Genomic DNA, 25187 nt, shown 5'->3' on the forward strand with positions numbered 1-25187 from the left:
CTCTGACAGTCAGAGCCTGGCTGTTGATAATACTAGCCTAACTTGGAAAACTGGAAAATACAGAATCCCTTAAGGAAGGCTTGGGTACAGAAACTTCAGGCAATATTGGCAACCTCACGCCTGGGTTCATCTGAGATGCACAAGAAAAGAGTGAGCTAGCTATATTTTTGCTATGAGAGATCATTTCTGACAGCTATGCCTGTTTGAAGTGTGGTTGCTAACTTTGGTTTCCTATTTTCTCCATGCACGTTCATCCCTCTGTAAGAAACTTTTGTCAAAGATATATGCCTCTTCGCTCACAATTTTTTTTTTTAAATAAAAAGAGTATATGTTGAAAATGTTTACTTACCATATTCGAATGAACAGTAGCTTGCTCAATGTATCTTGCAATGCCTGTGACAAATGCATTCCTGTCTTCAAAATTAGTATTGAAGTTTGGCTTCATGAAAGAAAATAAACAAACATGTAACCCTTGGGGAAAAATTTCAAATGCTGGTATTTATCTGCTTTTCCAGAAATTAATGGGAATCTGTGACCCAGGGACCTCTTGGTACCAAGAGGCAGAGGGCACAGAAAGGGCTTAAAGGGGTTACAGGGATCCCCTAGGTCAAGTATATGCATATATATACACCAAAGGGTGGCATGTAAGGTCTCTACCAAAAGCCAGTAGCTCACTGGTGGTCAATCATTTCAAAATGTATATATGAATAATATTTCAGGAGTCACGTATGCATGTTGATAATTATGTTCTTAAAATCTGTGAGTTGGGGCTGGTCACCAGAAGGTGATAAACAAGTTCCTCCCAAGCAGGACATAGTAGACACTTATCTTCCTGTCTGGTCATGTACTGTGTCCCTCTTAATGTAAATCTATTTGCATACTGATCCACCAAGCTAATCAAAACTGCAAAATCACAAAAAAGAAAAAGCTGTTGGGGAATCAAAACAAAACAAAACCAAAACAGCCAGGGGTGCTATCCTGTTTGTGAGTGTAGAAAATGGATTTTTGGGATATACCTGGGGCACTAGCTCACCTTGGATCCTTCATCAAAGGGACAAGCTGCCAGCATGCATGTCTTATGAAAGCAGAATCACAGCCAACCAGGGCTGTTAAGCCCTGTCACAAAGACTTGGGTTGTGCTAAACTTCATTAGACAGGAAAATATCTTGCTAATTAAATGGAGGCTCTAGAATGTGTATTATGCTTTTATTTTCTTTGTATCTAGTTGTTTGCAATACTTCTATCGACTTCTTATTACTTGAACCTCTGTTCTTTGTTAAATAAACTTATATTCGTTTTCACTATAAACAAATGTAAGTGCTGTGAGTTAAGCAAAGCAGTGGTCTGAGGGCAGCTGGTAAGCTGGGGGTACTGTTCCTTTGGGAACAGCAGACCTGGAAATTCTGTGAATGTCCAGTGGACCAGAGGTTGCATATTCCAGAGGGACACTCAAAGGGTTCGGGGGTTGGAGTGTGCCCATTGCTAACCTGCAGAGGTTGACAGGGGAGTGCTTGCGTTGGCCATAGTTAGTGGGCTGACCTCTGGCAGGTTCAGACAAGGCTCTCTCACACTAAGGGTAGATGGTAGTGAGGGGCCTCACAATCCTGAGTACCTCTGAGGAGCATCACAGATTCATAATAGATACTCCTTACCTGGTAAAGCAGAGATGACGGAGGGGGTTCAATACATGGTTGTTGATCCGGCAATGGTAATTCTTCCAAGAGATCCACATTGGACAAGGCATCCTCTAAAGTAACCTGAGCAGTCATTTTGCCTCTGTGGGGGGACAATTATGAAAAAAGGCTAATATGAAGAGCAAGGGAACAATTTATTCCTAGTGTGGGAAATGCACAACATCCCTCGCACAGGCCCACTTAGCTAGAGACCACCCTAGAAGAGACAGTATCAGACTGAAACCTCTGTTTCAATACGAATTAAAAGGAGTTTCAGGTTCCACACCTGCTCTGCATACTCCTGCCAATTTTTGTGTTTTTAAAATGTTTCTTTCTCCCCATCACAGTGTGACAGACCCACACAAACAACAGAGAAAACTGACTGACGATACAGCAGAAAAATAGAAACTAATTGAACAAAGCGTTGTCAAGGCAAGCAAACTAGAAAAATAGGGAAATCCTGTTTCCTGTAGTTTCTTTCACTTATAGTAATCTGGGGAGAGTCTTGTAACTAAAGTAGGTATAACATTTTCAGTTGACAACGCCCCCTTAGGGCATTTTCCATGATTTTACACAGTTGTTACCACCAGCTCAACAATTGTGGGAGAATTAAATGTAGACACAGTGTCAGCAGCCACTAGCATTTTAAACACAATGGTATCTAGAGCTGCTCTGATTAAAATTAATGATGTGGGACTTAAAAACCTGGGGACCACGTACAGCCTTGTACACACTAGCCCTCCCATGGTTGATACTGCAAATGAATCTGAACTGTCGATAGCTATAATAGGAAATTTTATGGTGAAAAATGACAGAGCACCTGTATCATACTTCCATCATTACAGTACTACAGTATACTGGTTTAACTGGATGTTTCTGTGCATAACTTTCAAACCAGACCAATAGATTGTACACATTAGGATTAGCAGACAGCATGAAACCACTAGTTTACAAGACAAGACTGGCCCTTCCTCTAACCACAGTTTTTCTGTCGTCTCCTTAAAAGTTGGAACAACTTCCAAAAAGCAAAATTAACATGTGCATCTTACAGGAGACAACATCTGGTACTACCCGTCGGGCTCAAAACACAGGGGTTCCATAGGCCGTCAATACATTTAGAATAAAAATATTATCAGTACTTAGCATTTATATAGGACCTTCTTCAGAGCATTACAGAACCCTTTTCCAAAATGCATTATTCCCATTTATAGAAAGGAAACATGCACATTTATGTTTATTGACTTGCCAAAGGTCACAGTGACTCAAGTGGCAGAGTCAGGAACAGAATCCAGACCTCATGACTCACAATTCTTTAACCAGTAAACACCGCCTCCCTACTTTCCTTTTGCATAAAACTGTACATTCCCCCAGCAGCAGCTATGGGGGGGGGGGGGATTGTCATCACAGCAAGCACTTCCTTTAAAAGAAAATAACTAGCTCAGCTGACACAACGAATCTACAGAGTAACCAGCTTTCTGTTTTCCAAGACTGATCTGGTGTTCTGAACAACAATCTTGCAACCAGGATTTTGTTCCACTGTGATTCCTTAGAATACCAGTGCACACCCCATTGGTGCTGTACAGTGAGCAGGGGATAGATTCACAAATTCCAAGACCAGAAAAGACCACTTTGATCATCTAATCTGACCTCCTGTATAACTAGGGTTGCCAACCCTCCCAGTTTTGCTGGGAGTCTCCTGGAATCAGCAGCCAAACTGGGAGATTTTGGGAGCTAACAGTCTGGCAGCACAGCAGGGCTAAGGCAGACAGGGCCCCCACTCCACACCAGTCCCGAAAACGGACAGCACCGTCCCTGCGGCCTCTGAGGGATTGGGGGGCAGGGGATCTCTGTGCGCTGCCCCCACCCTGAGCACCGACTCCGCAGCTCCCACTGGCTGGGAACTGCAGCCAATGGGAGCTGTGGGGGCAGTGCCTATGGACAGGGTCAGTGCGCAAAGCTCCCTGAGCCCCCCCCCAGCTAGGAGCTGCTGCCAGAGGGATGTGCCGGTGGCTTTCGGGAGTCACCTAAGGTAAGCACCGCCCCGCCCCGCACCCGCACCCCCACCCCCTCCTGCACCCCAACCCTCGCCAGGGGTGAAAGTAACTTAAAGGGTTTACCGGTATGCCGGAGTCCTGAGCAGTGGGCAGGGCCTCAACCAGAAGGGACGGGGCCTTTAAATCCCTGGGCCCTTTAAATTGGGGCTCTGGCAGCAGGGCTCTGGAGAACATGGGTCTTTCACCGCTTGGGAATCACATTCAAACCCTAACTTAGGCCCAAAGCTGGCAGGTTTTAAAAACAATTTATTTGTTCACATCAAACTTACTGCACAATTTGCAGAGCCTGTTTAAAAAAAAAAAAGAAAAAGGTGTAGGACTGGAACAAAAGGTGAGTGTACTGGCAGAGCTGTACTGGGAAACCTGCACAACACCTGCCTATACCTAACTCAAGCTATTTCACCAGCACTAGATTCATCCACAGAATTAAAATCTAAGGTAAGGCTAGAGTCTTATGGCTCAGTTAGCAACACTATCACCGAGTAGACCAATGCAGCTGAACAGTCATAAAACTCCAATTACTCAAGCAAGCGAGAACGAAGATGTGCAGCATAAGTAGATCAAAATATGGATAAAGTCTCAAAATATACTTTCTGAAACTGCATGAAAAACTGTTTTGTCAGGTCTACACTAGAAACAAAACTGTATTTGACATCTGTTTAAGGGGAAGCCGTTGCTAGAAAAAATAAAATAAAAAGTGTTGAGAGAACAGTTCAGTTTCCTAGTACAAACCACAGTCAGATAGCTCTGAACCAAGAAAGGACAGGGTTTTTACACTTGTGGCCCAAGCACTCTAAAAAAACCCTCAAAAAAACCCACCTAAGTCCCCTTGGTCCCCAGATGTTCTGTTTCAAGTAGAACAGTCACATTCTTTCTAGCATTAATGGATTAAATTCTATAAGCAGCTCTCCTCTTTACTTCCATCTTCTATCTTCAGACTAAATATTTTAGACTGTTTGCTTTAATGAAATGTTCTCAAACGTTCATTTAAAAAATCCACCAAAGCACAAGCAAAGGAAAATTCTCTCACACTGCATCTTTCCATTCACTTAAATAGTGCATTGCAGAGAAAACTCTACTTGGGGGATATGCTAGGTAAAAGAAAAGCTTCCTGTTGCCCATTCAGAGTTTTGCTGGAGAAACACAGGTACACATGTTTTTCAAGACCTGCATTGTCTGATTCTACAATGACAGCCTGTGCCTGGTGACTTCATTTCTCCTGTTTGTCGCACACTGCTGCAATTTCAAACGTTCAACTGCTTTGGAGATGACAAAATAAGAGTGCAAAATGGTATCGGAATCCTTTGTTCTGCTAATCTAGATACCTAATGGATTGTAATGCTACCATGAATTCAATATTTTTGTTCACCGTTCTGTCTCAGGCTTTAACTCTCAGTAAGAGAATAAGATGTGGAAGAGGAACAGGCATCTTCCTGTTTAGTTTTGACAAGTTTGCAGATTTTGTGAAGGAAGATTCACACTTTCTTCCATCAACAATTAAGCAAGCAAGCTGAGCGTCATTATCTGGGTATGACATGTAAACAGCTGACACAGGGCTCATCTGAACAAATAACCTTACCCAGTCAGCAGATGGTTTTGTATAAAGTAAGTCCCCAACCATGTTACAACATGGTTTGGTCTTGTCCATGTAGATGAGCCAAAACTCTGTTTCAACCCTGGTATAGAATCATACCCTGGGCCCCCTGCATCCCGTTCAATAAGTTACGAAGTCTGGAAGGACAGTCTCGTCCAACTAAAAGAAAGGAGGTGCAGGTAGGGAAAAGGTGAGGCTTCTGATATTCAGGAAGATGTGGGTGTTTGATTCTTATTAGCAAAGGGATAAATTGCCACTTTCCCTGTTCCCTATGGGCAGGAGCAGAGGTAATGACATTTGTGGAACGGGAACCTATTTTTCACTGCAGTAGTTTTGACAAAAACTACCTTCCCCACTGTATCCCTCCCCACTATTTGTCACTACATCCGGCACATGTATCATCATGCTCAGTTTGCTTGTTAATTGTTGATAGGAAGGAAAGATAAACAGTAAAATAAGTTAAAGGTAACCTAAAATTATTTTTTTTCAAACTAGACTAATGTCTTTAACAGGCTGATAGTGTTTGCGTGAAACTAAGTACTGCCTCTTGTTAGTGGATGTTGATCCTGCTGAGAAGGTTAAGTGGAATTTGACAATTTGCTGAAGCAGGTGGCTTATTATCCCACCTAGATATAAGGCAGATGGAAATGGCTCTCAACTGAGAGAGAATCTAGGGTGTGATCTGTGCAGTCCTGATATAGAAACTTTAGGGGCAGCTTGGGAAGAAGGCTGCTTGGATGGAACTTTGTTATTGTTAATTTATTTGTTAATAAATCCACACCCCACATGTGGGAGGGGGCAGGTTCTGAATCTACATGGTGGACTTTGAGAGCAGGTTGGAAAAGGTACTAGTCACAGTGTTCTTTTTTGCTTCTTAGTTATGTATAGAGAAGGCCTTCGAAGGGCTCAGAGGTAGTTTGAGATTTTTTTGGGTTTGGGAAGAGTTTGGCTACCCCGTTGCACTTTAAAATTCTGCACTTGAAATTTTACAGTTTATATCCTGGCATTTTAAGCAATCTATTAGGTATGCTAGGCCCAGACATGTGAGCACCTTGAAAATAAGAACCGGGACCTTGAACTGGACTCACTATTCTATGGAAACGCAATGTAGAGACCAGAGGACAGGTTTCATGTGCTTACAGTAGCCCACATTATTGAAAAGACTGTTGGGTCACCTTTACACATTTTGTTAAACAGAAAGGGACAGTCCCCTTTTGAAGACCACTTAATGTAAATTAAATGGTCATCTGACTGAAAACTCAGCACCTTAATAAAATAGATGGGTGAAATGCAGACCTCTCAGAACCACTGTTTGAGTCCCTCTGTATATTCAGCCAGACATCTCTGCATCGATTTACTTGCTTGGGGATAGCAGACTGTGGCAACACTCCTCCTGATTTGTTGAGCCTTCATGCAAGTTGCTGATATGAGGAAGGGCAACGCAGTATGTGAAAGCATACTATGGAATTTTGAGTGCCTGGCAGTTGGATCTGTGTTCCCACTCAGTGTGTAGCAGGCTGGTGCGCTTTAGTTTTACACCCCAGCATGCCACACACAAAGTCTGCATATAGCTAAGACCAAAGAGAAGGTCAACAAGCAGCTAACACAAGGAAATGATGTCTGACAACAGGTGGCTTTTTAATATAGCAAACTAAGGTGTAACAAAATCCAATGGCTTGGATTTGAAGTTAGAAAATTTCAAAGTGGCAGTAGTAAATAAATCATTAAAAATGGCTAAATGGGACAACCCCATGTAACTATAGGCTGGTTAACTTGACAGCGATCCCAGACAGTCACAGAAAGGTTGAAGTGAGACACAACCAATAAAGAATTAAAAGACAGGAAAATAATTAATGCCAACAAACATGAATTTATAGAAAATATGAGATTATAATATGAGCTGCACTCTAGCTGCCCAGCTTTCTTGTCAATTTCACAGCTTCTGCCCTGAAACTGACAAGACAGCCAACAGCTGATGTAAGTAAGTGTCTACAGTGCAGTGTCTACACAGATATTGTGACATCCTAACTACGCCTCTGGTGGAAGTGCAGTGATTCTGTTAGTGTAGAAGGGCACTTACATCAGCAGGAGCAAGGCTGTAGTGTAGACACTGATGGTTGATGTAAGCTGCCTAACTGTGTAGTGTAGACCAGGCCATAATCTTTAATGTATTTATCCGAACAATACTCCTGGTGAGGTAGGGAAGTGATATTATCCCCATTTTACATATGGGGAACTGAGGCACAGAAAAACTAAGTGACTTGCCCAAGGTCACACAGGAAGTCTGTGTCAGAGCAGGGAACTGAACTCGGTCTCCAGAGTCCCAGACTAGCACCCTAGCCGCTGGGCTATCTTCCCCCTTTGCATAGCTAATGCAGTACCTATTGTCCAGAATATAAAGATGTATTTCAAAATATCTTCCAGCCCTGACTAATTACAAGAATAGCTTTTCTTGTACAACTGGGTCTGCAGGGCTCAAACTGGAAAGAGTACGAGAGAGGTACACAGCAACAGAGCTCTCACAAGCTGTCATCTTGCACTCAAGAATTTAAGCATTCATTTTAAAGTTAAAAAAAAATAATCCTCATGGTTGTGCAAGAAATCTTCAAAACTTGAATATGCCGTTGCTTATGTAGGGATGCTTGCCTGCGCTTGAAACAAAGACAGAGAGCTGCGAACAGCATTTGTTCATCTCAGTAAGGTGTTAGATCAGATTCTCAAAGTCGTAATTTAGGTGTTAAAATTGTTAACTATTTCATTGCTGGTTAAAGCACATAAAAAGGAGAGGGAAGATCATATTATGAGGATCGACACAGTCTGCTGTAAATGAAAATATCACCACTTATTTTCCACCTCCCTCTTCAAATCAAGAAGTCAAGCCCAAATATCCTTGATAGAATTCAGCAGAGCACCGGAGCTCCACTGAGATTGAGGCAAGTCCAAAGAGCCCACCAGAGCATGCATGAGCATATTCTGAAGGTCTGAACAACCTACTGTGAGCGGCATCCCATTTTATCATCTCCAGCATGCGTAGTTTAGCTTGTAAGCAGAGCTTTGAACAACACCCACAAATTTTTTTTTTCTCAATTCAAGTCCTAAACTAGATACAAAGAAGGACACTAAAATCAGAGGTGAAATTATACTGTTTCAAACGGGGTGTCTGATATTGCTATTTGGTTGTCACTACTTAAAGGCCAACTATTGAATCAGTAGCCAAAATAGAGCCTTAGCTGGATTCTCCATACAGTTTAGCTGGTTTAAAGCTACATACACAAGCTCCCTTACACTAGCATAAGGGGCTCCAGTATGATATGACAGGTTTCAGAGTAACAGCCGTGTTAGTCTGTATTCGCAAAAAGAAAAGGGGTGCCACAAGTACTCCTTTTCTTTTTATGATATGACAGTGAATCTCAAAGTATTTTGAAGTGACAAACCATCTCTCAGTAGCTAAGGTTGTGACTAGCTGTTTACTAAGCACAATTTTGAAACCACCATCTCACTCTGCCAAAACTACACCATTCCACCTCAAGCCTATTGTATGCCTACAGCTGCCTAAGGATATTTTGGGGGTGGATAGGAGGCCACGACATTCACAGGATATGACTTTTTTATAAAAATCACCTATGTTTCACTCTTTTTGTTTTTAAAGGCTGCTCCAAGAAACTTCAAAATTTGTTACATTCTTTTGTCCTCAGTGAGGCCTGGTGCTTTTTAATATTTCAGCTTATACAGTTATTTAATTTCCCCCCTCCCGCCCCAAACCTCAAGTTCCCATATGCAAAATAATCTCTATCTGCAGGCTCTACCTTTAGAATATAGCTTCACCAGAACTCAGTAACAAGAGAGGGCTCAGAATGGCATGTGGAGAACAGTATGAGAAGCTGTAAGAAGGAAAGGCATCATTCTGATATAAAGCCAAGGTTTGGGAGCTACGCTTATTGCCACAACAGGTCTCCTAGCCTTCAGGCTCTCTCTACTTCAAATAGTGGGGACTCATCCATATTAAGTATCACACATCACTATTTTTAAGGTGTCTCAAAAAAACTAAGGAAATTCCCAAACAAAATATCTTAATTTACAACAATATTTTAGTCATTTAAAAAGCACACTTGAAACTCTGGAAATTCTGAGTTAAGCTTTAAAAGAAGCATAAATCAGAAAGCCAACAATTTAGATCGCTAGAGTGCAAACAACCTTCAAGTCAGGAAGTCCACAAATATTTAAAAGGGGTGCTGTCAAGGTTCCTTCCCCACTCTGAACTCTAGGGTACAGATGTGGGGACCTGCATGAAAAAACCCCTAAGCTTATTTTTACCAGCTTAGGTTAAAACTTCCCCAAGGTACAAACTATTTTACCTTTTGCCCTTGGACTTTATTGCTGCCACCACCAAGCGTCTAACAAATATATAACAGGGAAAGAGCCCGCTTGGAAAAGTCTTTCCCCGCAAAATCCTCCCAAACCATACATCCCCTTTCCTGGGGAAGGCTTGATAAAAATCCTCACCAATTTGCATAGGTGAACACAGACCCAAACCCTTGAATCTTAAGAACAATGAAAAAGCAATCAGGTTCTTAAAAGAAGAATTTTAATTGAAGAAAAAAGTAAAAGAATCACCTCTGTAAAATCAGGATGGTAAATACCTTACAGGGTAATCAGATTCAAAAACGTAGAGAATCCCTCTAGGCAAAACCTTAAGTTACAAAAAGACACAAAAACAGGAATATACATTCCATTCAGCACAACTTATTTTATCAGTCATTTAAACAAAACAGAATCTAACGCATATCTAGCCAGATTACTTACTAAGTTCTAAGACTCCATTCCTTTTCTGTTCCTGGCAAAAACAACACACAGACAGAGAGAGCCTTTGTTTCTCCCCCCCTCCAGCTTTGAAAGTATCTTGTCTCCTCATTGGTCATTTTGGTCAGGTGCCAGCGAGGTTGTTAGGATATAGATATTCAGGCCTCTCTGTAAAGGCCTATACTCTAAGAATTTAGGTGTATTTTTATCACTTGGCTAGTTATAGAGGTATAAAAAAAAGAATCAAAATCACTGTATGCCGGTGTAAGGGCCTTCTCTTACTGTGACAGTCTGAGGCCCAGTTCTTAGGCTAAGATCTTTGGCTAAGCCAGCAGAGGCAGCCATAAGCTGGGAAGTGAACGGTCACATCCTCACATTCCAAACTAGTCACATCGAAATAAGGTGCTATTGGGCTGTTAGGAATACAATCCTGTCCTGATAATGCCTTCTAGTACCTAGAAGATGTCAAAGGAAACTTAGTTCGATAGCATCCTGTCTGGCAAGAACTCACTTATCAATAGCTGGGATGTGAAATCCTCACTTCTGTATTGTTTTGTCATTATAGTTCCCACTTTGCTATTGTTTGTCTGTATAATCTCTGTCTGGTTCTGTGATTGTTCCTGTCTGCTGTATAATTAATTTTGCTGGGTGTAAACTAATTAAGGTGGTGGGATATAATTGGTTATATAATCATGTGACAATATGTTAGGATTGGTTAGTTAAATTTCAGGAACATGATTGGTAAAGGTATAGCTAAGCAGAACTCAAGTTTTACTATATAGTCTGCAGTCAATCAGGAAGTGGGTGGGGGTGCGGGTGGGAACTGGGAATGGGGGTAAGGAAATTCGAATCATGTTTGACTAAGGGCAGGAATGGGAACAGGGACACAGGTGTAAGGCTCTGTGGTGTCAGAGCTGGGAAGGAGGATACTAAGGAAGGAAACTGGAATCATGCTTGCTGGAAGTTCACCCCAATAAACATCGAATTGTTTGCACCTTTGGACTTCGGGTATTGTTGCTCTCTGTTCATGCGAGAAGGACCAGGGAAGTAAGTGGGTGAAGGAATAAGCCCCCTAAGAGAGGTTATCTTAGCTTCTTAACCCTTTACAGGTGAAAGGGTTTTTTCTCTGGCCAGGAGGGATTTAAAGGTGTTTACCCTTCCCTTTATATTTATGACAGGTGCCAATGCAAATACCATCTTCCGGTGAAATACCACAGTACTCCACCTCAATAGCTACAGAATTGCACTAATTGCTGCTGTCAGTGCTCAGAAGGAGGGATTGGAAACTCTCACTCGCTGTAGGCCAGACAGAGTTTACAATGCAGCCTACAGCCGGTCCTGCTGCCCTGGAGAAGCCGGAGATGGAGATTGTGACTTACTGAGCTGCACTCTCTCTCTCTACTGTTCTGAGGAAGGAGTAAACTGCAACATGTATTGTATGCTCCCCAATATGCCAATATAACTTCATTGATAGGCATATTGCGGGGGTGGGCAGAGAGAATCCAGTCTGCCAACTTGCACTAGAGGCAACGGTAGGTCTGCAAAGTTTGCTTCCCATCACATGCAGGAAGTGGCGGCATGGTATAAGAATAGCAGCATACTCATCTCCTTCTACTTTGCATAGCCATGCAGGACAGGGCATGATCTGGCTCTTTATAAGCAAGGCTTTAAAACTGACAAGAGACCCAGAAAGAAATATGCATTGATAATTCACGAGGATGCGTGTGAACTCTGCCTCAGTAAACTTAAATATTTTGAGCTCCTTGAACACCACTTGTACAGAAAATTACACTTTACATCAAACCAGAAGAGCCTCAGCAATCTTGATTTGAAAATAAAAATTAATTTTGTAACCCAAAGAAAAGTTTTATTGTATTAGGTCACTTGCAAATTTTCAACATGAATTCCAAAAACTTCATCCAAAATACTGTGCCTGAATATGAACTAATAATATATATATAAAAATTTTTTTTACAATATTATTTTCTATTTTGTGGAGGAGGAAAATGAGTGTTAGAGAGTTTAAATGTCATAAAATCAAAATTTTACATGCCCAGAAACATCTTTCACCATTCTGCTACAAATTGGACAACATTTTTAAAAACTAGCCTGCAAGCATTTATTCATGTTCTTTTGTTCAAAATACGTTAAAGAGGAAATCAGTCTGCTTTTTAGAGAGTGTTTCCTGTAGGGTTAGTTTTCCTCTCTCCTGACATTGAGGAAAAGTGTCTCAAGCTCACCTGAATCAGAGTAACTACAGACTGAATGCATATACCAAAATTATAATTACGTTACATTCAATTAATTCAAATGTAAATCCGCAAGCTATTTTTTAAAACAGTAATATCAAAGCTCACCAAGTTCCGGAGTAGGATGTAAAATAAGGGAGGTGCTGAGGAGACTGGGAAGGAAAAGGCAATAGCCTTTATATAGCTCTTAATCAGAAAGGAGGAGATGCTTACTCCTTATGAGTTTGCTAAGTAGGTATGCACTTAAACCGATGTTTAAATGCTCAGCTGAATTCTGGGGCCTAAGAGCCCAGCGGCCCAATCCTGCTCTCATTGAAGTCATTGGGAATTTTGCCATTAACTCCCCTGGGAGCAGGCTCAGTCGAGGTAATAGAGAAATTTGAGTTTATCGGAGAGAATACATTTTGATTTCATGCCAGCACATTAGTTTCAAACTTCTTCTATTGCATTTGCTCATTGTTTTGTTGTTGTTGTTTATGGTTTGTTTGTTTTTTTACTGGCTTTTAAGAAACAAACCAGTTAAAGTATTTTCTATGAAGACTTAAAGTAACTTTGCATCATCCCACATGATGTTCCTTATCAAAGAAAATGGTTAAAAATCATAAGACTTTGACTGATCAGATAGGTCCTTGTAAGACAACAGCTACCAAGAGTTAATTTTTTTTCCAGCAAAAGCATAGTAGGGAGCTGATATTAACACCTAGTGTTCTTCCATGCAGTGGATTCTAGGATTTCTCCCAATTTTTCCCAATGAAAGAGGTTACTATAGCTCTATTTCAATTTAAAAGAAGCCAGTTTAATGTGAACAAACATTTTACATATCAGTTTAGATTAAACAGAATATGATTTAATTAAAAAAAAAAAAAACCTGTGTCATTCATTGTATTCAAAGTGCTTCACAAAACAGTAAAATAGTTATCTGGTTGTACAGACATTGTAGGCCAAATCCTGCAGCCTTTATGTGTTCATATACAATTCTCTCTCTCTCTCTCTGTGCCTTGGATGACAGAAGGTTTTATTGAGAGAGGAATATTCTGGTGTGTTCTTTTTGTGATTTGAGCCCTTCTTTGCTTCTGAGCAACAGATGTGCATAAATTGAAGCAGTATGGAAAAAATACTTTCAGGTCATTCACCAGTTTAGCTGATTAAAGTAAAAACAAAAACTAGAGAGCATGCAGCAGCTGCCAGGGCCTTTATGCAGCAGACTTGATACACAGTCAAGCCTTTTAAAAAGGTAAGTTTACAATCATAGATCAAAACAAAAAAGACAAACAAAGTCTGATTACACCAGCTTGGTAGCATGGCAACAGCCAAAAGAACTGTCACATGATGGGAAACAATTAGCATGGCATCGGGCTAAGGAGGAGCTGCACTGTTCACCCTCTCTAGCTGCAGCAGAATGACCTAGCACCGGAGGAAACTTGCAGTAAGTGCTACAACAAGCAGGTACAAATCCACGGGGAGAGTGAACTGCATGTGAAAAATACTGGGCGGAATTGGCAGCTCCAGAATGACACGCAAAATAAAGTGCTGAGTGCCCAACCACAATTACTTTTATTTTTAATGAAAAAGGCTTCACCTGGCTGTCAGTCAGCTTTCTATATACTGTGGGTAAAACCGCATATCCTCTTGCGAGTGTGCGTTACACTACTGAAAACAATGTGGTTAACAATACCAGTAAACCCCCATTTGTTTTCAAACTTGTATTGGGACAGAAAAATCTTTACCAGACTAACCACACATATCTGTTGACATTGTTATTATTAGCAACACATGGAACAGCCATACTGCCTTGGGCTCTAAGGGCGAGGCAATGTCAGCGATTTCCGTGGGACCATTTAAGTGACCCAGAAGTGGTGTTAGCGATTCAGTACTGCTCTTTTCTCCCCAATCAGTACTGAGCCAATAACCCAGCACGGTATTAGGTGGCCACTGTGCTGCTAGAACTGATGCCACTTAGCTGAGGGGGCAAACTTATGTAACTGACCACTTGTGGTCCAAAGAGCCAGTCAACACTTGTTGCAACAGTAATGGTGTTAAGCTCTGTCTGTCATACTCCTTGCAGCTCCAACTGCATACAATATTCTTCTTCACTTCCTATCTAGAACTATGGCGAGCTGCTGACCGGCTATTTTCCACCCCACGGATGGCTGCATTTCAGTAAAGGATGTGTGAGCTCTATAAAACACTCTATAAAACACCTTCCGGATGTAAAGTCCTCTAAAAAAAATGTAAATTTGTCCATGTTGGAAGCACTTTCTGGTAGACAGAGAATAAGAGGTTTGGTTTTATTTAGAATAGTTGTCATCATAAGTTGAGTAAAAAAAAGTTAAATGTCCATTTAACAATTAAAAATGAATGTATGCACCACAGGCTTACACTGCAGAAAATATAAAGAGACAAAGATTAAGATTTATCTTGCATAATCCAAAGGTGTAACCTGAACATTCCGTATATAGCTTTATGTGCCAAAATATAAATCACAGTAATAGTGAAATTCTCAGCTGTTTTGGAAGGATGCAACCCACTCTGAAGTCAGCAGCTGTCTCCAGAGTCAATATGGTCAGAAGCCAATTCTCATATAAATAATCTATATTATTCAGAGCACCCCTAGGAGATGTCTTCATCTCAGTGGTCCTTGCTACAATAGATCCCTTACTACCAAGTTTAGAAATTTTCACAGAAAGGCAATCCCAGTCTCACACTAACTCTCCACTGCAACCCCTGGACAAATCATTACCTCTGTGCCTCAGTTTCCCGGTATGTAAAATGGGAATACGAATGCTTTTCTATCAGAAAGTGCTATTGTGAGGATTACTATTCTATAATACTTTGTAGTCAAAGCTGTCCTAAGTACAATTGCACAGCAGTTTCTGTACTGCATTAGCTACAGCAAAGGTTCCCAATTTATGGGGAGCAAAAGAGGGTACCAGACCACCTCTACAGGGTCACACAGTTTTCCCTTGGGAAATTACTTACCAGCTTCACCCTTATGTTCTCTGCAGCACCCCTATGTGGTACTATACAGCATCTCTCACTGAAGCGTCTACAGAAATGGGTTTTAACCTTTTTTCATTTGCGGATCCCTACAAATTTCAAAAGGAGGTGTGGACTTCTTTGGAAATCTTAAACAGTCTGCGGAGCCCCAGATGTCTGTGGATCACAGGTTGAAAACCACTGGTCTATAGCAACAGGCTGGTAGCAAGGCAAGCAGAAAGAAGAACAGTCCCAAACAGAAATAGTAGGGAAGAAACAGACCCAGCAGATTGTGGGGACAGCTGTGGGAGACACACAGCAGGAGAAAAGAGAAGGGAGATTAAGAGGACCAAGAAGAGAGAAAAGATGAGACTACTGGGAGAAAATATGGTGGGGGGGGAAGAAAAGAGATATGCAACATGTGTCAGGATATGACAAAAGCCAATATTGGGAGTAAGGTGAAAAGGCTCTCAAGAAGATATGGGAACAACTAAACTAGAATGAGGCAATTTATGGCTAAGCCTCTGTGTAGCTGTATCAATTAAACTCTGTTCTGGCCTTTTCTCTCTTCCATTTTAACACCACGTGCATTTTACTACAGACGTGCCACATATTGTAGTGGTTTTGTCATGTGCACCAATGAGGATTAAGAGAAAACTAACCTTCATTTTCTCTTGTGATCCATCTCAGAATGTGAACCCAGATCTCCAAGAATTAAAAATAGCTAGAGCACCAACTCAAGCCTACTCAGCCCTTTTCTCGAAATCAGAAAAATGAGACTTCACTTGAGCTATGAGCGTTAGATGCACACAACGGAATCAATCTCGGCCATAAGGAACATCAGTGCTACTCTGTAAAATCTTGAAACAAAAAACACCACCACCACCACCACAAAGGAAGCTGTGTTTCTGAAAGCCAAGCTGTAGTGACAGGGTTTACCCTTGCTCAGTCACGTGCATGTGATTTCTTTGGACCCGCTCAGTCTTTTCAGAGTTCAGATCCCAGCATTCCACTCAGATGTTTTTTTATTCACTGGGGAGGGAGGGGAAATGCATTTGTTTTCTATTTTAAAATAAAAATGCCATATTTAAAATTAAGACTCCTTTACTGGATACCAATTGGTCCCCTTGGTTTTACAATCAATATGCTGTATTTTTCTCTCCATTGTGAGCAGTCAGTCAGCATTCATTTCAAACTATACAATTATGCCATGGCCATGCAGCACTAGGCCAGCAGCAAAGTCATTAAAATTCCCAGAGACAGCTTGACACATTCTCCAATTGGGGGAGTTAACATCAACATGCTAGTAGCGCTTGGGGCTCATCAAAACAGGTATAACTGCGGGCTGCTAGCACAGTTGTCTGGCATGGTTAGTGCAATATCTAACTTCCAACAGGTTTTAAAAAATTACTAATGTAGATGGACAAAATGCTTCTAATAATATGTTATAGAACAGCATTGTACGGTTATTTCAATGTCCCTTAGCCGTATATTTTTATGGCTAGTTTACATGGGAGAATATGTTAAAACATGGACTCCACTAAATGAGCAATACAGCCAGCATTATACTAGTAGCATAGCTAGGCCCTTAGCAGAGAAAGCTAACGGGAAAGTAGTCGTCTTTGGTCCTTTTACTTTTATCGAAAAAAATATGATATAGACTCAGAGAACGTTCCTAGTCAGTGGCTCTATTTATGGTAATGTCTGATAGGCATAATAAAGCGGCATAACATCACTGCAATTTGCTGCATTTTACATAACATTTTAAAAAAAACTGGGTTCATCATACTTACCTTGTTCTTATTTAATGCATGCAAAAGTCTAGCTAAAAGCCCTTATTACCCTTTTAGACATTGTAACTAAGGCTATGTCTACACTAGTACTTTTGTCTGTAAAATTTAGTTGGTCAAGAGTGTAAAAAAAAAAAAAACCCACCCCGACCAAAATACGTTGTTTTACCAAGAGAAGCACCAGTATGGAAAGGCTATGTCAGCGGGAGACGCTGTCCTGCTGACATAGCTATCACTGCTCGTTGTGGGGTGGTTTAATTATGCCAACAGGAGAGCTCTCTCCCATCGGCATAGAGCAGCTACATGGGAGACCCTATAGCAGCACAGTTGCAGTAATACAGCTATGCTGCTATAAGGTCTGTAGAGTAGAGACAGCCTTAAATTATGAAGAGATTATAGGAAGAACATAGATCAATTGTAGGCTTGCAGCAGGGAACACCACTGTCAAGACAGAAATGTTCTGAAGAAATATTTTCGTGGTGTCATAAGCACAGTGTCTTAGGTTATTAAATATTTAGGACAAGAGCCTGGAAAGACTCACACGTGCTTACCTTTATGTACTGTGAGTAAGCCCACTGACTTCTTTGAAGGATTGGAGCCTCACTGTGTAACATTTATGCAGTTTAACTTTTGCACTTTACACCTCTACCCCGGTATAACGTGAATTTGGATATAATGCGGTAAAGCAGAGCTCCGGGGAGCGGGGCTGCTTTACCTCGTTATATCTGAATTTGTGTTACCGCAAGCAGTTCCTCTGCGCCCCCCCATTTATTTGCTGCGCCCCCACTCCACCTCCTCCCACGAGTGCGCCACAGCTCCGCCTCTCCTCCCTCCCAGGCTTGCCGCACCACTGCGGCGTGCTCGTGGGAGGAGGCGGAGCGGAGGTGAGCTGGGGTGGGGGGTGCAGAGGAACCGCTCCCCACTCCAGCTCACCTCCGCCTCCTCCCCTGAGCGCGCCGCCGCCGCTCCACTTCTCCCTCCACTTCTTTCCAGGCTTCCCACGCCAAACAGCTGATTGGCACGGCAATCCTGGAAGGAAGGGAGGGAGGGAGACAGGGGGGAGAAGTGGAACGGCGGTGGCGCACTCAGGGGAGGAGGTGGAGGCGAGCTGGGGTGGGGAGCGGTTCCTCCCACTACCCCAATATAACGCGGTCTCACCTATAAGACAGTAAGATTTTTTTGGCTCCCGAGGACCGCGTTATATCAGGGTAGAGGTGTATTTAACTTGGACTATATTTAGTGACATTCAATTATTGAATGTGCGTATTAGCATAATGCTGCAGTACTGGGTTTGCAAACGGCAGGAAAAAACAAAATGTTTTTACTAAAAACTGACAGCATCATTTGAATATTATTTTTATTCACAAGAATATTCAGTGTGGTAATATTGCAATTGGTCCTAGAAAGGTGTTCAGTTCAATCAAATAGGATTTTTTCCCCTTGATATGGGAGAGCTTAGTTAGAATGCATTCAATGCAACATTTCCTCATCCTTTCCACAATACTTTTGGTACTCTGCAAGAATGTCTATTCACACAGTGCAGCCAAGAAGATAGGAGCATCATCATTGCCAGGAGGCATTGGAACTGGGTTGGCCATGTGCTTCGGATGGAAACTGATTCCATCACCAAAATAGCAAGAAGATGGACACCCAAAGGCAAGTGAAAACATGGCAAAGAGCTGTGGAAACTGAGCTGAAAAACCTGGGGCACAGCTGGAGAACCACTGAAAGACTTGCCAGAAACAGGAGTGAAGGAGCTTTGTCACTACCCCAAACGCCAGAGGCGTAATGGGAACGTGATGATGATGATGCACGATTGTCAGCTTCACTCTCTTTAACTAGGAAAGCCTTGGCAACTTAATTGAAGAGGCACCAGCAAATCACGAGATAAATGTAGTTTCAAGTCTTACACTAGCTCCCTACAGTTGTTCTCTGAACAATGTTTGTTGTTTTAATAAATGCATTTTCCATGCCTCTCTTTTAAGTTTAAGTGTCTCTCTCTTTGTTGCTGTGTGGAAGAGCCACACAAATAGGGGAAAGGGACTAATAGGGGAGCTTTCAAAGGTACTGTCAAATGCACAAGTCAAAGTACAAAACAAAGAATTATTTTTGCTAGTCTCTTAAGTGTCATTATCAACAACAGCAGGTAAAAAAATTCAAAAAAGTGAAGTTTTAAGTTGACAGTATCCCTTTAATTGCTAATGTGTTTAGTCTTTTTATTTTTTTAGTAAAAAGAAAAGGAGGACTTGTGGCACCTTAGAGACTAACACATTTATTTGAGCATAAGCTGTAGCTCACGAAAGCTTATGCTGTAATAAATTTGTTAGTCTCTAAGGTGCACAAGTCCTCCTGTTCTTTTTTGCGGATACAGACCAACACGGCTGCTACTCTGAAACCTATTTTTTTAGTATCATCAATGCCATGTCAGGGACAAGATGATATATCTGAGAAACCCAGGTAAGTAGTTCCCTTCCTAAAGTCACTGGGGAAGGCTTTGGCTCATGAAGACTTTATAAAAGCACATCTAGTTTACAGTTTAAGACAGGAAGAGAATCTTTTGCTGTTGCAGAAGGCAGCTGACTAATTTGAGCAAAGATCTAATACAGTTCACACATTTTAAGTTTCCATCCCTTACTGAACCACCCAACAGATGCTATCTGCAGAAACACACCCACACACATATTTAACAGAATCATAAATGTTAGAGATGGAAAAAGACCTATCAGATCAAGCCCTCATCAGAGCAGGATGATGGTACTCTGATTTTTCTGGGTTGCTCTTTGGGGATAAATGCTTGCAACAGTCAAGCCTCAGTAATTAAATTACCAGTTTATTGAACAACCAACCAACCAATCCCAATAAAATAAAAACAAAAATCCCAAGCAATACATCCAGAGAGCCCTTGCCAGGATATGCCTGAGACACTCATGAGCAGAGAGCCTGGTTCAAGGAGTTTCAGGACTTTCTGAGCCCTGGTCGGGCTATTGTAGCACTTCGTTACTCCCCTATCAGCCGTTGCTTCAGAACAGAGAAAATAGTACATTAGCATCCTGTGCACCTGTAGTAGCGCTGTTCTACAAAACTTATCCTTTGTACAGAGACACTTCCTTGGACCCTGAGGAATATTTAGGAATAGCTATTGCACTTTAATACAGATTAGGGTAGGGTGTGAATTTAATTTTCAATAGTGGGCAGTTGGTCTAACCTTCAACAGAAAGGTTAGACCAAAGATCCCCATACAGAAGAAGATGGACAGACACCTGGTAAGCTAGACATGTGTATAGCTTATTTATTGTTTTAAGATCTGTTTTCTCTGAAATTCTTTTGTTCTAAATAAATAACACTTGTTTTAAGAAGACTGTCTGGTCAATGGATTGCCACGGGTAATAGCTCCCGGAGGGAACAGAACTGCAGGTACTGAACCTAAGGCTGACCTGCTGAGCTTCATCATGGTTAGTACCGGGGACTGCAGCCCAAGTCCTGGTCTAAGAATGGAAGAATTACATGATTCCACATTGAGAGAGGTGACAGCTTGAGACCTGGAAGGAAGGGGGGGGGGGGACAGTTACCTACCTTTCTGTATCTGCTATTCTTCGAGATGTGCTGCAGACATCCATTCCACTATAAATGTGTGTGTGCGCCTCGTGCACAACTGTTGGAGAACTTTTTCCTTTGGTAGTACCCGTCGCCATTTTACCGATGTCTATGATAGGTACTTACGCCAAGAAAGTTGCACAAGTTGCCTGCGCTGTACTAGAATGCACCAATCCTCCAGCTGCTGGGGTTATATTAGCCAAATGGTAGTATAAAGGAATGTACAGAGAGATCTTCTGTATGGATACTGATTTGCCTTTCCCTCTGTCCACAATTGCAACGAACAACTGAGTTGAAGCTCTGAAGCGCTTGATACGGTCCAGATAAAAAGTGAGACCATTCTGAGATCCAGTGAATGTAGCCTCTCCTCATTCCTCTGAGCATGAGGCTTCAGAAAGAAAGTTAGCAAATAGATTGCCTGGTCAAGAGAAAAATTTGGGTGAAGATGGAGATAAACCTTATCCCTATGGAAAAGTGTATAGGGAAAGCCTGATAGCAGGGCTTTTAACTCTCCAACCCTTCTAGCAAGGGTAATGGCCACTAGAAATGCTACTTTAATGGAGAGGTACAGCAGAGAACAAGATGTAAGTGGTTCAAAGGGTGGACCCATCAATTTAGCTAGGACCCAATTCAGATCCCAGGGAGGGATGAGATCGAGCACATGAAGATACAACCTGACCTAACCCTTTAGGAATCTGGTCACGATGGGGTTAGGGGAAAAAAAGGATCTACCATCTACCGAAATGTGAAAGGCTGAAACAACTGCCAGATGCACTCTAGTAGACCTAATGAACAAACTCTGTTTTAGGTAAAGGAGCTAGTTCAGTACAAGGCTCAAGAGTGCACACTCCGGAGATACGCCTTTCTGATGGGACCAAATGGAGAAGTGCTTCCACTTACCCAAGTAACTACTCCTAGCTAAGGGGTTTCTGTTATTCAAAAGCACTTTTTGAATGTCCTTTGAACAAGATCTCTCAAATGCTGTCAACAATAAAGCATTCATGCTGTCAGAAGGGGGGCTCAGAGATTGGGATGGAGCAGCCAACCTTAGCCCTGGGAGATGATGTCCAGATCCAACGGGAGAGAGAGTGGCAACTTGATTGACAAGGCTAGTAGGGGTCAAGTACCAGTGTTGATGAGGCAATGCTGCTGCTATAAGGATGAGGTGAGCATTGATATTGTCTGACCTTGAACAAAACCCTGAGTAGCAATGGGATTAGAGTCAAGGCGTACAGAAGGGAATTCTTCCAAGAGGAGAGAAAGGCATCTGTCGGTAAGCCTGGGCAGAGAACTCCCCAGGAACAAAACAGAAAATGTCATCAGTTGGCTTTTGTTGCAAGCAGATCCACTTGGGGAGTCCCCCAGAGCTCGAAGATAGATTTGGCCCCATCTGGGCATAATGACCACTCATGGTGATCGAAGAACAACCTGCTCAGCTGATCTGCTACCATGTTCTGTTTCCCTGGAAGGTAAGCAGCTGTGAGATTAATCAAGTTGTTTACACAAAAGTCCAAGAGGCAAATTGCCTCCTGGCATAGCTGGGTCGACTGCACTCCTCCCTGTCTGTTTACGTAAAACATAGTCACAGAGCTGTGTGTTAGAATTAATAAATTCTTTCCTACTATTTGGGGGAGGGAGGTCAAGCAGGTGAAATGAACCACTGTGAACGCTCTGACATCTGTATGGATCTTTAGATCTTGAGACGACCCGAGATCTTGAGTCTGCAGAGATCCCAGATGAGCTCCGCAATCCAGCAACGATGCATCTGTGACTAGAGTGAGGGGTAGTAGTGGAGGAACAAAGAGGACCCCCATGCAAATTTTCAGAGGATTCATCCACCAATCCAGAGATGACAAAACCAACACTGGCACTCAAACCATCCTGTCCAAAAACAGACAACTTAGGACATACACCTAAGCTAGCCATGCCTGCAGCCTTCTGAGCTGGAGCTTGGCATAATGGACTACCTAGGTACACACTGCCATGTGACCAAGAAGCCTGAGGCAGCTGCGTGCCATGGTGAAAGGGTATGCTTTCAAACTGCAGTACTAGGTCCCATAATATTTCGAACCTGGATTGAGATAGTGTGGCCTAAGGTCTAAGACTGCCCTAATGAACTCTACTCTCTGTACTGTTTTTAGGATTGATTTGTCTTGATTTACTAGAAGTTCTACTGTCAAAAGTGGACCGGATTGTCGATACACTGGCTAACGCTTGGGCCTCAGACCGACCTCCAATCGTAGAGTGATCCAGGTACAGGAACACATGGACTCCTAATTTTTGTAGATGCACCGCCACCAAGGTCATGCATTTTGTGAACACCCGAGGAGTGGCTGAAAGACTGAATCAAAGTACCACAAACAGGTAATGGAACCCATTCACCACATCTGAGAACCTTCCAATGGTTGTGGTGTATCACAACATGGACGTAAGCATCCTTTAAGTCGAGGGCACCGTAACAGTCCCGTGTTCCAGGGACAGATAGGGTAACCATGAGGAATTTTATTTTCTTCAGGAACTTGTTCAAACCTCTTAGATCTAAAATAGGCCTGAGACCCCATTATGTTTTGGAAATGAGGAAATAATGGGAATAGAAGCCATTCCTTCCGAAGCACAATGGGATTTCCTCTACAGTGGCAAACTGAAGAAGAGATTGGACTTCCTGTTGGAGGACAATCTCACGAGAATGATCCCTGAAGAGGGATGAAGGAAGGAAGGCTTGGGGATTGGGCGTGAGAACTGAACTGGAGAGCATATCCCAGTTTCACGATGCTTAAGGCCCAGCAGTCTGATGTTACATGGCCCTAAGCACTCAGGAAGTGGCATGGGAGAATGGTAAACAAATGCTGGGGAACACATGGAACTACAGTAACTGTACTACTGTCATCAACAAACCCACCAAAATGCCTGTTTGGACACAGCGGCTGGACAGGATGAGCCCACTGATGCTGAAGAGGAGGATGGTGGTGGTTGCCTCCCTGCCCTTTTTCCTTGGTGGATCTTGGGATCTGGTAGGTAATCCTTGGTGCCTGTATGACTGCTGTGAAGAAACTGTTTTCTTTTAGTTGCTGGGGTATCCTTAAGATGAATCGTCAACTGTCTTGTGTAAAAACAGGGTGGGACCTTCAAAAGGGAGGTCCTGGATAGCCTGTCGAACCTCTAAGGGCAGCCCAGACAACTGCAAACACGAACACCTCTTCATAGCAATACCTGACACCATTATTCAAGCAGCCAAGTCTGTGCTATACAAGCTGTCCTGGCGACCAGCTTACCCTCTTCAGCCATCACCGCAAACATTTGTCTGCAGTCCTCTGGTAACTTGTCTTTAAATTGTATAATGTCTCCTAGAGGGTAAAGTCATATTGACTCAGGAGTGCCTGTTGGTTTGAAATCCTAAACTGCAGGCTTCCTGAAGAATAAAGCTTGCCACCAAACAGATCTACCCTCCGAGTCTGCCTTTTGGCATGGACGCTTGTTGTCCCTGCCTCTCACACTCATTGGCAGCTGCCACCACCAGAGAAGAGAGGGAGGGGAGTAAAAATGTTGATACCCCTTAAAGGGGCAAAGTACCTCCTTTTAGCTCATTTCACTGTGCATGACAAGGAGGACATTGTCAGCCACAGGGCCTTGACTGGCTCCATGATGGCTTCATGAATTGGTAGAGCCACCCTGGCCAGAGCGGCCAATACCAGGATGTCTACCAACTTGTGAGAACTCTCACACCTCCTCTGCCTTAATGTCAAGTATAGAGGCCACTTTTTTTTTTTTTTTGAAAGGTCTTGATGAGCTCTGTAGTCCTCTGGTGGTGGTGAGACACTTGATTGCTCAACAGCCTCATCTGGTTACAAGGAGGAGGATGCAGCAGGCATCTGAGGTGGTGGTTGGTCTGTATCTTGCAGCAGAGACGGTGCCCGAGTGGCTTCTGACTTCACAGTACTGGACTCCGTACTGGGTACCTGTGAGCGATGCTCTTGGTGATGACAGCAGCAGTATGCTCTCCAGGACAGTGAGCAAATGGGGTAAGGAAAAGTCCTATCCGGAGGGCAAACACCCCATAGAGCCCAGAATGGCCACTGGTATGGGCCGCTACAATGCATCCTTGCCTGGACCATTGTCTCTTAGACGGAAGCCAGCATTGAGACTGCTACACGGTCCATAGTCCCCAAGACGCTGAGACAGGTATGTTTCCCATCCTGGACGGGATATAGACCACCTCACCTATGAATCTGATGAAGACAAACCCAATGCCTCTGAAAACGGCAGGGCAGAACCAGCTGAGAATGGTGAGAGACAGCCAGACCCCGGAGATGGCAAAACCAAGGACATCATCTGCAGCTTGCCTCTCAATTGCACCAGTTTTTGTGGCCTTCTGGTGGGTAAAGATCCTGCAGGCTCTTGATGCGGTGAGCCAGACACCGTAGGCATCGGTACCAGCTGTATACCTTCCCGTGCTGCTG

The 25187-nt window shown here is 42.6% G+C and overlaps 1 protein-coding gene across 2 annotated transcripts in view; it reads right to left on the reverse strand.

Moving 5' to 3' along the window:
• CYFIP1 (cytoplasmic FMR1 interacting protein 1) overlaps positions 1–25187 on the reverse strand; it is a 133954-nt gene that overhangs the window by 99595 nt on the left and 9172 nt on the right. For both annotated transcript variants that reach the window (XM_084634969.1, XM_084634968.1), the window contains exons 2-3: positions 1653–1776; positions 350–439 (exon numbers count right to left, since the gene is read on the reverse strand). In XM_084634969.1, the coding sequence (XP_084491095.1) occupies positions 350–439; positions 1653–1769 (207 nt within the window). In that variant the 5' untranslated portion in view covers positions 1770–1776. The remainder of the gene's footprint in view (positions 1–349; positions 440–1652; positions 1777–25187) is intronic.

The sequence above is a fragment of the Lepidochelys olivacea genome, assembly GCF_965140295.1.
Source record: "Lepidochelys olivacea isolate rLepOli2 genome assembly, chromosome: 1".
NCBI classification, from domain to species: domain Eukaryota; kingdom Metazoa; phylum Chordata; order Testudines; family Cheloniidae; genus Lepidochelys; species Lepidochelys olivacea.